The 13,840-nt window shown below is 47.5% G+C and overlaps 1 protein-coding gene across 2 annotated transcripts in view; it reads right to left on the reverse strand.

The window, feature by feature from the left end:
- Positions 1 to 1,449: 1,449 nt before the first annotated feature.
- Positions 1,450 to 13,840, reverse strand: part of BICDL1 (BICD family like cargo adaptor 1) — a 134,714-nt gene continuing 122,323 nt past the window's right edge. For both annotated transcript variants that reach the window (XM_036740826.1, XM_036740825.1), the window contains one exon: positions 1,450 to 1,795. In XM_036740826.1, coding sequence (XP_036596721.1) covers positions 1,634 to 1,795 — 162 coding nt within the window. In that variant the 3' untranslated portion in view covers positions 1,450 to 1,633. The remainder of the gene's footprint in view (positions 1,796 to 13,840) is intronic.

Below are 13,840 nucleotides of genomic sequence, written 5' to 3' on the forward strand. Positions count from 1 at the left end.
GACCTTTGGCCTAAACCTCTTTGAATGCAGGCTTGGGTCTGCGCACCACAGGGAGCAGAAGCAGCAGGTCAGATGGGGTAGAAGATCAAGGAAGAATTGCTAAGAACCCTTTACCCTCAAACTCTCTTGGGGTCTAGGGGGCCCTAGGATGGAGTGGCCAATGGCCACCTCTCTCTCCATCCCAGCAGCCAGCTGGGCATGATGGGTGGTATCTGCCTGAAGGCCTCACACTGGCATGTTCCTGCCTGGGGAAGCTTGCTTGGTGGTTGGGGAAGGACTCATCTGGCCTTGGCCCTGGGGCCTAGCTTGTGTGGAAGAAAGGGCTAGATGCACTCATGGCCAGGGAAGGCCCAGCATCCTCCAGGAAATAGGAATAAGAAAGCACTGGGGTTGCTTTCTGACCCTAAACCTGACCCCTCTATTCATAGGGGTGAATGCCTTTCCATTGCTGAGGTTATTAGGAGAGGGATACGCCGGTTAATAAGAGGAAGGAGCAGTGTGGTCCCCTAGCACCTGGAACCACAAACACAGTGAGCCTGAGCTGAGGCCTAGGGTAGGGCTTTGAAACAGAATGAGTGCATGTGTGTGCATTGACTGATGAAGGAAGAAAACTGGCCCCTCCCTGCCCAGGTTGGTAGGATAGGGCGCTCTAATCTGAAGCCTGCCTGCCCACCCTTCTCTTTGGAGGACCAGGGGTTTAAGCTTGGGATCCCAGGCCTGGCTGCTGGAGTGCAGGATGAGCTGGCTCCAGCCAGAGAGAGATGCTCAGTATATCTCAATCTCTGTCCCTTGGGCCCAGCTGATTTACACTCAACAGCAGTAGGCAGGCAGGTGGCCTCTTCTCACTACAGCGTTGGAACCTCTGCCCATGGAGGAGGCAGTTTAGGGGGTCGGGCCTCAGGCCCTGGTCCTGGGTGAGATGGAAAGCCAGGACGGGGCTTCTGAATGTGGTCCTGTGCCATACAGAGAAGGTCCTTCTCTCCCCCCCACACACAAGGTTCCCACAGTGGCGTGGGTGGGGGTCGTGTAGGAGGGGAGCTGCAGCCAGGAAGGGGATGGCAGCTCTGAGATCTGTCTGACCCTGCTCTGTGCAACAGGGACCTAGCCACAGGCAACAGCTGAGTAACAGCTCCTGGGGGAGCAGCCCAAGCCACATATCTGACAGCTCCCTCCCTGCCTGAGGATCACAGAGGCCCCCTTCCCTTCCGAGATAGCCACCCTAGGCTTAGGGACTCAGCAGAAGCAAAGAGGCTTCCTGAATTTGGGGTAAACTGAGGCGCAAGAGTAAGGCTCTGCCTACCACTTGGATCTTGCTCCTGCAGATGGGCCTCCAGAGGGCTGTTGCTTTTCCCCCTGGGGTTCAGCAGCATGTGTGTGTGTGTGTGTGTGTGTGTGTGTGTGGAGAAAGTGGGTACAGGGCATGCCTGTCTCAGCAGGCTGCTCACTTACTCTCAGAGGGGAAAAAGAGTCTGGCTCTCTGTGGGGTGGGCAAGTTGGCAGACAGTGGGACCCCTACCGCCCCCCAGGACTGCCCAAGCTGGGTTGCTGGGCTGAGTAGTAGTGTTGTGTGGCCATGCCCAGCTGCCTGCCCCCTCCCTTAGGCTCTGCTTGCCTGCCCATGCTTTCTTCCAATTTAAATTTTCCTGAAAAATGAGAAGAGTCCTTTGCCTTCAGCCCCGCTGGGCTCGTCCCCCCGCCCTGTTCCGTGGCCACTGGAGAAGGATGAAGCAGGCCGGCTCCGCTCCTTCTGGTGTTTATCCATCAGCTGCTGGTCAATGACCCTGTGCATATCATCCTGTGGAAGAGAGCAGAGAAGGCAGTTGTGAGCCAGTGACCTGAATCTGTAGGGGTGAGGGGTGGGTGACTGGGGCGGGGAGGGGTGAAGAGGCTGTGGTTGGGAGGATGAGGACAAAAGATGAGGTGACCTCTCCACTCCTAGTTCAGAGTCATCCTCAGTGGAAAGCGCTGGACTTAGAATCCTGCCTTTCTGGGCCTCAGCTTCCCTAATTGTAAAAGGTGGACGATAGTTACACCTACCTCCCAGGGTGGTGAGATTAAATGAGATAACCTGGTAACGTGCTTCATAAAACCTATAGAACTGCTGGATGTGACTATTACGGTTATCATTCCCTCGGACCCAGGCACAAGCCATTGCTGACGACAGGCCAAGAGCCCGGCTAGTGGTCTCCTCCTTGGAGATAGCCACAAGAAGACCGGCTTGACCTGCAGCTTCCTTGGCCCCCACCAGATCTTGCTGGACCCTTCCCAGCTCTCTTCCTCAGGACCCTGGTCTCTGCCCATTCTCTCCAGACCTCACTCACCCTGCTTCTTCCTGGATGGGTGTTTTCTTCTTCCTCTGGATTTCACAATGCAGTTCTCCCCTTTCTGCCCCAAGCCTCAGATTCCCCAAGGCACCCTTCTCCTCCTTTAACTAAGAGACACTCAGCAATTTCTCTGGTTTTGCCCTTAGCCAAAGAAACAACACCCTGACCCCTGGGGCTCACTCCCTTCCTCATCCCCAAAGCACAGTGACTAAATCAATTTGTGCCTTGTGCCTTGCTAGGGGCCCAGGTCTCTCCTTTCCCAAATTCTTTCCAATTTGGACCATTCACACCTGGTTTCTAGAGCCTAAACTAAGAAGAGACAGGGTTTTTCCCCCACTTTAATTGATCCCAGCTGGCACCTGTTTCCCCAGATCTGGCCTGCTACCTGTGGCTCTCCCTCCTGCCAAGGCTCAGCGAACCTCCTGGTCTTTCCACTAACCCTAAACTTACACTGGGTAGGCTGGTTCTCTAGCCTCACAGCAGCCAAGATGAGCAAAAGATGGATGTGCTTTAGCATGCCAGCCTCTTCTGCCTCCTTCCTTCTTTCCTCTGTGCCCTAAGCCTGTGCCAATGCTGCTGCTGCCAACCCCCACAGGGTTATGAAACACAATGTTCCTGGGCACACTATTGCTCAGGGCTTGGGCAGGTCTGGTGCAGATGGGGCTTGTTTGCCAAGGAGGTGGGGAGATGATACCTTGACCTCCATCATCCTGGCAGTGGTGGACCCCTAATCCCACCCTTCAAAGCAGGTGATCTGTGGATGGCAGGCTTAGTTGTAGAGAGCAGGAACAGAGATCTTTGAGGTCATGCCCCTGCCTCTGGCATAGCTTCATATAACCCAGGCTAAGTCAATTCTTAACCGGGGGCCCAAGGGGTCCTTAAATAGATTTTATGGGGTCCATGAACTTAGATGAGAAAAATTACACTTTTATTTCTATATAAATTAGTAATCATTTATAATTTATATATACTATAAATAATATATGATAATAATATTTTATATATAATCTATAATTTAGGTAGGTGGTACAGTGGATAAAGCACCAGGTCCGGAATCAGGAACACCCAAATTAAAATCCAATCTCAGATATTTACTAGCTGTGTGACCCTGGGCAAGTCACTTTACCCTGTTTGCCTCAGTTTCCTCATCTGTAAAATGAACTAAAGAAGGAAATGGCAAACCACTCCAGTATCTTTGCCAAGAAAAGCCCAAAAGGGGTCATGAAGAGTTGGACATGACTGAAAAACAACTAAACACTAAAAAATAATTTTATGCCTTTCAAAACGTTATTCTGAGAAGGGCTTCATAGACTTCAGCACCTTGCCAAAGAGGCCTGTGACAAACAACAAATCCTAGACTAGAAAACAGAAACAAAGGTTTTTTGGTGGTTGTCTTGCTTTGTTTTGTTTTGGGTCACAGAGTCCCTGGAGAAGATTCATCCATCTCTGTCTATTCTGCTGGCTGTCCAGCTTGTCCTTAGAGCCCTCTAGGGAAGGAGACCCGGTAAGGCCCCCTGCAAACCTGGAGGTACCGTATAAATGTTGGTTATTATGATCCTTCTCACACCACAATCCCAGGCCTGTGCTTCATTCTCATGGTCCCCAATTTCTTCTGAGTCGTCCTCAGTTCCTCTGGCTTTAATTGGGGTCCATCTCCTTGCCAGCATGAACATGACTTTGCCCCAAGGCACTGACATTTGGAGACCTCTGGAAGTACCTGCCAGTCCTCCAAGCATCTTAGAAACAACTAAACCAGTACCTTGTTGGCAGAATAATTAGTTAAAATAGGAAACTTTCAGATGATGTGTATAGCAGGCTCCAGGTGGGTGCCTTTCCATTTGGGTCCAGCCAACTGTTTTTTCCTTGCCTGCTGAACAGAATTTGCCTTTATCGGTTGACTAGAGGGCTGCTTGGCCTGGGTTTGGAAATAGCTAGTTAGAGCTTGGTTCATGGCACCTACATAGCTCTCTTTAAATCTTACTGAAAAAGTTATTGAAGGACTGAGGAAAACATTCAGTATGTCATATACAGCTGGAGGCCAGGACAATGGGTTCTCTAGCTGACAACTCACAGATTTCCAGAGTTGCAAGAGACCTCAAAACCATCTAATCTAGGCCAGCCCATACCTGAGTGAGAATCTTGTTTGACAAAACACCCAAGTGATGTCTTAAAAGGATGCATCTAAATATAGCCCTAACTTCTCTTCTGAGTTCTAGTCTCAAGTCACCAGCTGCCTAGTGGAGATCCAGAAGTAGATGTGTCATAGGCATGTCCTCAGTGGGTCCAAAACAGAACTCACCATCTTTCCCTCTAAACACAACTCCCCTATTATTGGAAAGGACAGCACCATATGCCACTTGCCAGGTTCACAATCTAGGCATCATCCTCAACTCACTCCCCATATTCATTCGTTGATTCATTCAATAAACATTTATTAAGTGCCAGGCACTGTGCTAAACTCTGGGCATACAAAAAGAGGCAAAAGACAGTCCCTGCCCTCAAGGAGCTCACAATCTAATGGGGGAGAGAATGTGCAAAGCAAGCTCTGTACAGGATAAATAGGAAACAATTGAAAGGGGCAAGGCATGGAATTAAGGGGGGTTGGGGAAGGCTTCCTGTAGAAGGTAGAATTTTAGTTGAGACTTAAAGGAAACCAGGGAAGCTGGGAGGCAAAGTTATGAAAGGGGAGCATTCCAGGCATGGGGGATGGCCAGAGATAATGCCCAGATCCGAGAAATGGCTCTTGCCAAGTTCCGTCACTTCTATTTCTTCAAGATCTATCAGATACACCCCCTTCTCTCCTCTGACACTGCCATCACCTCACACCCAGACTATTTTTGCCAGAGCCTGATGGTGGGGCTCCCTGCCTCAAAGTCTCTCTTCTCCAATCTGTTTTCCACTCGGTTGCCAGAGTTATCTTCTTAAATTGCAGATCTGATTATGGCATCTCCTCCCCCCTCCCCCCTCCTCAATAAATCCCTGTGGCCAGAGTTATCTTTTTAAATTGTAGATTTGATCATGTCTCCTCCTTCCCTCTCTCCCTTCGATAAATCCCAGTGGCCCTTTATTACTTTCAAGATCAAAAATAAAATCCCCATTTGGCTTTTAAAGTCCTCCATTATCTGGCATCTTCCTACCTTTCTGGTCTTCTTCCACCTTCCTTCCTTTCATGCACTTCCAGGATTCAGCAACTTTCATGTACTTGCTGTTTCTCGTACGTGACAATCCATCCCCAAAATCCTCACCCTTTCCCTTCCTCGCCCCTTTGCCTGGAATGCTCTCTCTCCCCCAGTGCGTTCCCTGGCTTCCTTCAAGATAGCTCAAACACAACCTTCTGTAAGAAGCCTCCAGGAGAAGCCCTTCAATGCTGTGGTCTCCCCTCTGACTTACATTTACATGATTTTACATTCCATACTTACACATTTATACTGTCTCTACCCACCAAGTTCATAGTTTTTGCATGTTGTCTCCTCATTAGAATGTAACTCCCTGAGGGCAGGACTGCCTTTTGCCTTTCTTTTAGTAGGATCCCCAGCACAGAGTAGACACTTAATAAATGCTTGTAGATTGATTAGTTGAAGACGTCTGATGAGGTGGAAGCCACTACCTACCTCCCCATTGGCGCATTCCACGTTTGCTGGGCTCTAACTGTTCGTGAGTTTTTCCTTCCTTTGAGCTCTCTGCCCACTGTCCTCTACCCTGCTATTGCTCCTAGGTCTGTCCTCTGGGGCTAACCCTTTTAAGATAAGACTACCCTTCAGATACTCAAAGTCTCCTTCCAGGCTTCTCCAGAAAAAAACAAAACCCCAAACCTCAGTTTCTCCAGCTGATCCTCTATGGCAGTGTTTCTCAAACTTTTTGGCCTTAGGACCCCGTTATACTCTTAAAAATAATTGAGGACCCCCACCCCAAGACCTTTTGTTTACATGGGTTATATCTATTGGTATTTACCATATTTGAAATTAAAATGTCTTAGTATTATTATGAAAGTAGTTCTAACCTTGGGGCACCTAGGTGACGCAGTGGATAGAACACTGGGTTTGGAATCAGGAAGACTCATCTTCCTGAGTTCACATCTGGCCTGAGACACTAGCTGTGTGACTCTGGGCGAGTCACTTAACCCTGTTTGCCTCAGTTAGCTCATTTGTCAAATGAGCTGGAGAAGGAAATGGCAAACCACCCCAGTATCTTTGCCAAGGAAACCCCGAAATGGGGTCACGAAGAGTTGGATAGACTGAAACAACTGAATAAGTTCTAACTTCGTGGCAGCTAGGTAGTGCAGTAGAGAGAGAACTGGGCCTGGAGTCAGGAAGACCTGGGTTCAAATCTGCCCTTAGATGCTTACTACCTGTGTGATCCTGGGCAAATTGCTTCATTGCTGTCTGCCTCAGTTTCCTCATCTGTAAAACAGAGACAATAATAGCACCTAATCTCCTGTCCCCCGCACTGGCCAAGATTGTGGTGAAGATCAAATGTAAAGTGCTTAGCACAATGCCTGGCACACAGTAGGTGTTTCGTAAATGTTAGTTATTATTATTATTATCACTAATGAAAGGGGCTTGGGGACCCCTGGGGGGACATTGGTCTATGGCATGGTCCTTTTACCAACCTGGCCACTGTCCTCTGGATCCTCTCCAGCTCGAACATGTCCTTCCCAATATAAGACTCCCAGTACTCTAGATGAGATCTGTTTAGGCCAGAGGACAGAGGGACCATTGCCACCCTTGTTCTGGATACTAGACTTTTCTTATGTTGGCCCAGCTTTATGGGACACTGGTGACTCATATCCGTCTCGATGCCGGCTGGATACACAAGAGGCCCTCAATGTCCACTGAGTGAATGAAACAGGAAATAGACTTTCTCGATGGTGTCAGTGTAGGGAGAGGGAAGTAGGAGCCAAGTGTTGTCCTGGCTGTCTTTCCCTCTTGGATAATACTAAGAATCCATGCCATTCTAAATGGGGATGTTTCATACAAAGTTAACCCTTCCATGGCTTCAAAGCCTGACCTTTCATTTCATTTCTCCGTTTGTTCTTCTGAGTAAATAAGCTAATAAATAGACAGAATAATTACTAGTCAAGGGGCTGTAGAAGACCTGGGTTCTAGTTCAGGCTCTGCCACCAACTAGCTGTGTCACCTTGGGCAAGCCATTTCTCTGAGTCTCAGTATTCTTTTTTTTTTGGAGGGGGGAAGGCAGGACAATTGGAGTTAAGTGACTTGCCCAAGGTCACATGGCTAGTAAGTGTCAAATGTCTGAGGTTGGACTTGAACTCAGGTCCTCCTGACTCCAGGGCTGGTAGTCTATTCACTGTGCCACCTAGTTGCCCCCGAGTCTCAGTATTCTTGACTGAGGAGGCGACCTCTCAGGGCTCTTTGTGGTCTATGATTCCTTGATCCTATGGCACCCCAAACCTCACTGTAATAAGGACAATTATCATCCTACCGTGTTCCCTGGTCTGGGTGGCTCTGCCGCTCTGGTCTGGAGACTGACTGGATGGGTCTAGGGTCAGGGTGACCTAGGGGATAGAATGAGGGAGTGACACCTGGCTTCCAAACCTGAGTCAGACACTCTGTCGCCATGGGGAACTTTCTCTGCATCTCACTTTTTGGGGGTTTAGACTTGGTGAATTCTAGGTTCCCCTCCAGCTTGAGAGCAATGGGCCTATGATTGTCTGCAAAGCCAGGGGTGGGGGGTTCTCATTTGTATTATCTGCCTCAAAGGATTCCTGAGGCTCAGATGAGAATATGTACCTCTCCAACATGTGTAAAGTGCTTTATATACTTTAGAGAGAGTGCTATAAAAATTCTAGCTAAATTGGCTCTCAGGTTACAGAATTACCCCAGGTATTGACAATTAGCTAATGACATTAAGATTACCAGGGCCTGCAAACAGCAACAAGTGTATCCACAGACTGGCACGCCAGCCCTGATTTCAGAGAGCCCCTATGCAAAGGAGACCACGCCACAGGAGGCCTGGCTGAAGGAACCGAGGATGGTCATCCTGGAGAAGAGAAAGGGCACAGGAGACATTTCCAAGGATTTGAAGGACTGGGTTGTGGAAGAGAGATTTGGCCAGTTTGGCTCTAGAGGTCAGGAAGAGGCTGAGAGGTCAAGGTCATGGGGCAGCTTTAGGCTGGACAGACTTTCCTCTGAAGTGGATTTTGTAATCAGACTCTGATCATGGAGAGGAGATTTCTCTAAATTTCTGTGAATGAATTTAGCTTCCCTGGCCTCTCTCCGAAATTCAGAGCTTTCTTAAAAAGTTGTGGGGCAGCTAGGTGGCACGGTGAGTAGAGTACCAGCCCTGGACTCAGAAGGACCCTAGTTCAAATCCAACTTCAGACACTTGACACACTTACTAGCTGTGTGACTTTGGGCAAGTCATTTAACCCCATTGCCCTGCCTTTCCCCCTCCAAAAATAATTAAAAAAAAGTTGTTCACTAACTATGTCTCCAACAGTTTGAAGAGAAAAATAATGTTACCCTCAGATGGAAACCAGTTTGGCGTGTGTGTGTGTGTGTGTGTGTGTGTGTGTGTGTGTGTGTGTATGTGTGTTGAGTAGGATGGAGGGGAGGGAAGTATCCCTAACCTCAATGTCCCTACCATGGAATCTACCCCTGTCTGATTTCTAAGTGCCTGCTGATCAAGTCTACATTTCACAGGGGTGGGGAACCTGTGGCCTCGAGGCCACATGTGGCCCTCTAGGTCCTCAAGTGCATCCCTTTGACAGAATCCAAACTTCACAGACCAAAAGCTGCACTTGAGGACCTAGAGGGCCACATATGACCTCGAGGCCACAGGTTCCCCACCCCTGGACAACCTAGCTTGTGTCTTCCTAGGCGTGATAGCCATCCAGATATAGAATGAGCTGTCTCAGGAGGTAATGAGTTCCCCCTTATTGGAGGTCTCCAAGTAGAGGTCAGATGACCACTTAGATGAAGTATTCTTCACTTGGAGTCTACAGATCTCTGCAAGGTCTGTGGATAAACTGGGGTCCTGTAAGCTTGGACAGGAAAAAAAAACCCATTGCATCTTTACTTTCACCAGCCTCTGACTGAAATACAGTATTTCCTTCCATTTCTTAAAACCATGATTCTGTGAAGTCTGTAGGCTTTACTGGACTGCCAAAGGGGCCCATGGCACACAAATAGTCAAGAACCTTCACTTAGGGGGTCATTTCATACGATCCTAGTTCTAGAGTTAGTATTTGTTCAAGGTCACATAGAAAATAAGTGACAGAGAGCAGATTCAAACCAAAATCCTTTGGCTTCACACCCCATTCTCTTTCCATATCCCCCAGCATTTAGAAGAGTGCCTGGCACATAGTAGGTGCTTAATAAATGCCCGTTGGCATTTAATGATGATGACTGCACCACACTGCATCTCAGGTGATTATTCAATGTCCCTTCTGGGTTTACAATTCTCTGATTTTAAGGTATCTATACAAACTCTGATGAAGAAAAGGGAGTGATAGTATCCATTCATTAATAAACCTGATAGATCTGTCCCCTGCACACATCCTTGCTGTTCCCCATCAATGGTGGCTGCCCTCTTCTGGGCTCCTTTTCCTCCTTCCCATCTCTCTCTGCTGTTGGGGAGGTGCCCCTCTCTGTTCCCCCCATGTTTCCTCTCTGTTTGCTGCAGCCCACCAGCTTGTGAGAACCTCAGAGATCTCCAGTGGCTCCTGAGAAGGTCAGGACATCACCTGTGATGTCATCGGTCCTCTTTGAAAATGAAGGACAAACAACAGCAATTGTTCCTACTATGAAACACCAACTCCTCAGCGAGGCATTTAAGACCTTCCATGATATGGCTCCTACCTCATCGGGCATTCCATATCACTCCCTGTCAGATACGCTATAGTTTTTAGTCAAATAGCATGGCTGGCTGTTCCCGGAATTCCACAATCCACTTCCAACTCTGTATTCAGGAAGGTTATTCCCATTCGTGGACCACACTCTCCCTTCAGCTCTGCCTTTCAGAATCTTCACCTTTCCCTCCCCCTCATAGTAGAAGGTAAGCTCTTGAAAGGCAGGGACTATTTCTTTTTTCTCTTTCTATCCCCAGCACCTAGCACAGTATTCGGCACATGCTTACTTAATAGATGTTTGTTGATTGATTGTCGATCTGCCTTAGAGGAGTAAGCTGAGATGCAGACTCCAGGAAGCCTTTCCTGATTGCTGCTCCAGCTCTTCGGCTCCTTCAATAATCTTGTCTTTTACATAACTGTGTGCATGTAGTTAGTAATCCCTCTGCCCTCTCCAAATAGAATGTATTAAATTGAATGAGGACAGCAGTGGTCTCGGGACCCTGGAGCATGGCAGGGGGTCCCTATGTTCCCCCAGGGTGTCTGTACCCATTGTAGAATTGCTAGCTATTCTGTTTTATGGAGGGGAGTTGGCCTCTGACCAAACCTACTCTCCCCAGCCTGGGGGAATCTAATCACAGAAGCTAAGGCCCATAATAAGGATGAGGCCATGCTTCCTGATCCCTTTATAAAATATGGATTCATTTTCTTTCATTGGATTGGAAGATGACAACAGAGTGGATAAACATTCATTGACCAGGCCCTCGGTGACCTTTGGATCAAACAGTCCAAGAGGACTTAGTTTAAAGTCTTTGAGGACAGGGCCTATGGTATTTTTGCCTTCCTTTGTATCCCCAGCCCTTAGTACAGTGTCTGGCACATAGTAGGTACTTAATAAATGCTTGTTGACTGACTGATGGAGTCTATCCTATACTTTCTGTGACTATATCATTGGAGGGGGGTGATTTTTTTTTGGTTAAAGACTCACTTCCCCATATATTGGCTGTGCTTCTGATCCTACCCCATGGCCCAGGGTCTAGCAAAGGCCTAGATCCATGGCCAGTCCTAAAGGAGACTGGCTGGGAACACACCCTAGAAAAAGAAAGGCTTCTGGCCCACTCACTGGTGCTTACCAAGGTAAAGACAACAGAATTTTAAGATTTTTAAAACTTTCCATTAATTCTAACAACTTTTTGGCTGGTCCTCCATAATCTGTCTTGACTCCAGTCACATCCATACCAAATAAATATAGTGGACTTTAAATCGAGTGAACATTTATTGCATACCTACTATATACCTTGCCCCATGCTAGGCCCTAGAGATACAAAGACAAAAAGGAAATGGTTCTTGTATTCAAGCAGTTTGTAGATTGTAAACTCCTTGAGGGCAGACACTGTCTTACTCTTGCATTTGCCTCTTTGGCACTTAGCACAGTGCCTGGCACATAGTAGGCACTCAATAAATGTTTGTGGATTGACAAATGCTGGAAAGACTGTTGGATTTGGAGTTAGGGGGACTTGAGCTCAAATGCAGCAGGCCCGCTATTTACCACCTGTGGGACCAAGTAATTTTCCACCTCTCTGTGCCTCAGTTTCCTTCTCTGAAAAACATAAGCTCCTCCAGGGCAGGGGCTGTTTTGTTTTTGTCTGTGTTTTCCCAGAGCCTGGCAGAGCCCTGGCTCACAGGAGATGCTTAATAAGTGCTTGGTGATTGAGTATTGCTTTGGTGGTGGTGGTGGTGGTAGATATTACACATACACAGATAAGTAAAATATAAGATAATTTGAGGAGCCAGAGGGGCATGTGTGTGCGCGCGCACATGTGTGCATGTGTGTGTGTGTGTGTGTGTGTGTGTGTGTGTGTAGCCATCAGAGAAGGTTTCTCACAGGAGGCACCTAAATAGGGGTCAGGTAAGATCACACTAGAAGTCCTAGCTACTACTGTGTGATGCCTCCTCTCCAGCAGGTGGTCTTTATCGTTTGATTTCATATTTACGCTCTGTGAAATAAAACATCCATGAACTACATTTATAGAATTGATTGAACACACACTTTCATGCTGCCACCATCATCACGGTCTGAATGCCCATAGTTGAATAATCCATTGACATGAAACTCGAACCAGGGAAACCTGGCACAGACAGGGCCAAGTGCAATGCTGTGTACTCACCAGTCAGGCAAACGTTCTGTATCACCGTTATTAATATTAATTACACTCAATGTCATCACTCCTTGAGAGCAGAGACTGTTTTCTTGTTTTTGTATCACTAGTACCTTGGACAGTACTAGGCATGTAGTTGACACTTAATTTGTAGAATGAATTAATGAATGAATGAACAGGGTTATAAGCAGTATATGATGATGGCAAGTGGCTTGAAGAATGTTCTCAAATGCAGTTGGGGAGGCTGGAGCAGAGCAGTAGGGGTGCACAGGCCAGCTGGCACACTTTGGAGCTCACTTAGTGTTTGATAACCAGAAAACACACCATCAGGTTGCTTCCTATATTAACTAATTATTTTTGATAAGTAGGTGCAAAGCTCCTACACATACCACAAGTACTGAAGGACTGTAAGTATTATTAACATCCTCTAAAGTTTGGCATCCTGGGGCCAAGGCCCAATTGCCCCACCTTAGTTATGGTTCTGTTGACACTGATAATGAAAATGAGGAGGATGTCTAGGGTTGGGGATTGTACTTCACATAGAGATGAGTTCATGACATGGCACACAGAATGGATGGACAAGGTGGAGAGGCAGAAGAGGGTGCAGGGCTGGGCCCTTCCCCAGACGCGGGACCAACACAGGAAGACTGACTATGATGTGATGAGTGGGTAGGTCACTGGGCAGAGATGGAGAGCATGGTCTCACCTCAAAGGCAGGAGGGGTGTACTACTAAAGCTGTCGATACGGGAACTGAGAAAGGCCACTAGATCAGAAACCAAAGGAGCCAGATAGTAAAAAGCCCTGAGGAAGCAAACTGTAAGGAGAAGAGAAAAAGAAAAAGGAAAACACAGCCGAATTGAGACGGGGGGGAGAAGGGCTCTGGCCCTTCTGACCAGAGGTGGGGTTCATGGAGGATGTGCTCTTCTTGCAAACTGCCAACCCTGCCAGCACTTGGAGCAGCTCTTGGAAAGGCAGCATGGTGTACTGAAGATTGCTGCTGGCTTTGGAGTGAGGAAGACCTGAGTTTGAATCCTCTTTGGCTTGTGTGATCCTGGGTAAATCACTTACCTTCTCTGGGTCTCAGTTTCCCCATTTGTAGAATAGGGATAATCATAGCACCTATCTCAGGGTTATTTTCTAGATCAAATGAGATGGTGCCTATAAAACACATTGTAAACCTTCAGTTTCAATAGAAATGCTAATTAATATTGTTTTTATTATTCTTATATTCTTGCCACTACTTTAGCCAAAGCAAAAGGTCCCTGAGTCCCTATACAGTGGCTTTGGACTCAGACTCTGAATCTCAAGTCCAAATTCACTAGAGAACCCATTATTTCAAGCTTCTCCTCCAAGGGTGAGCAGGCTTTTCAGGTTAGCTATTTCTTCCGCCCAGAATGGCTTGGGAAGAAATGTTTATGGTTCCACCCACATCCTGAATTTGTATCTTCCTGATGTTACCAAAATCCAGGGATGGGCTTGGTTCAGTAGGGAGCCACACTGAGTGTGTGAGGGGCTTAGCTTGGCTGGGAAACTGCTGGTCTTTGGATTT

Source organism: Trichosurus vulpecula, chromosome 1, assembly GCF_011100635.1.
Source record: "Trichosurus vulpecula isolate mTriVul1 chromosome 1, mTriVul1.pri, whole genome shotgun sequence".
Taxonomy (NCBI): Eukaryota; Metazoa; Chordata; class Mammalia; order Diprotodontia; family Phalangeridae; genus Trichosurus; species Trichosurus vulpecula.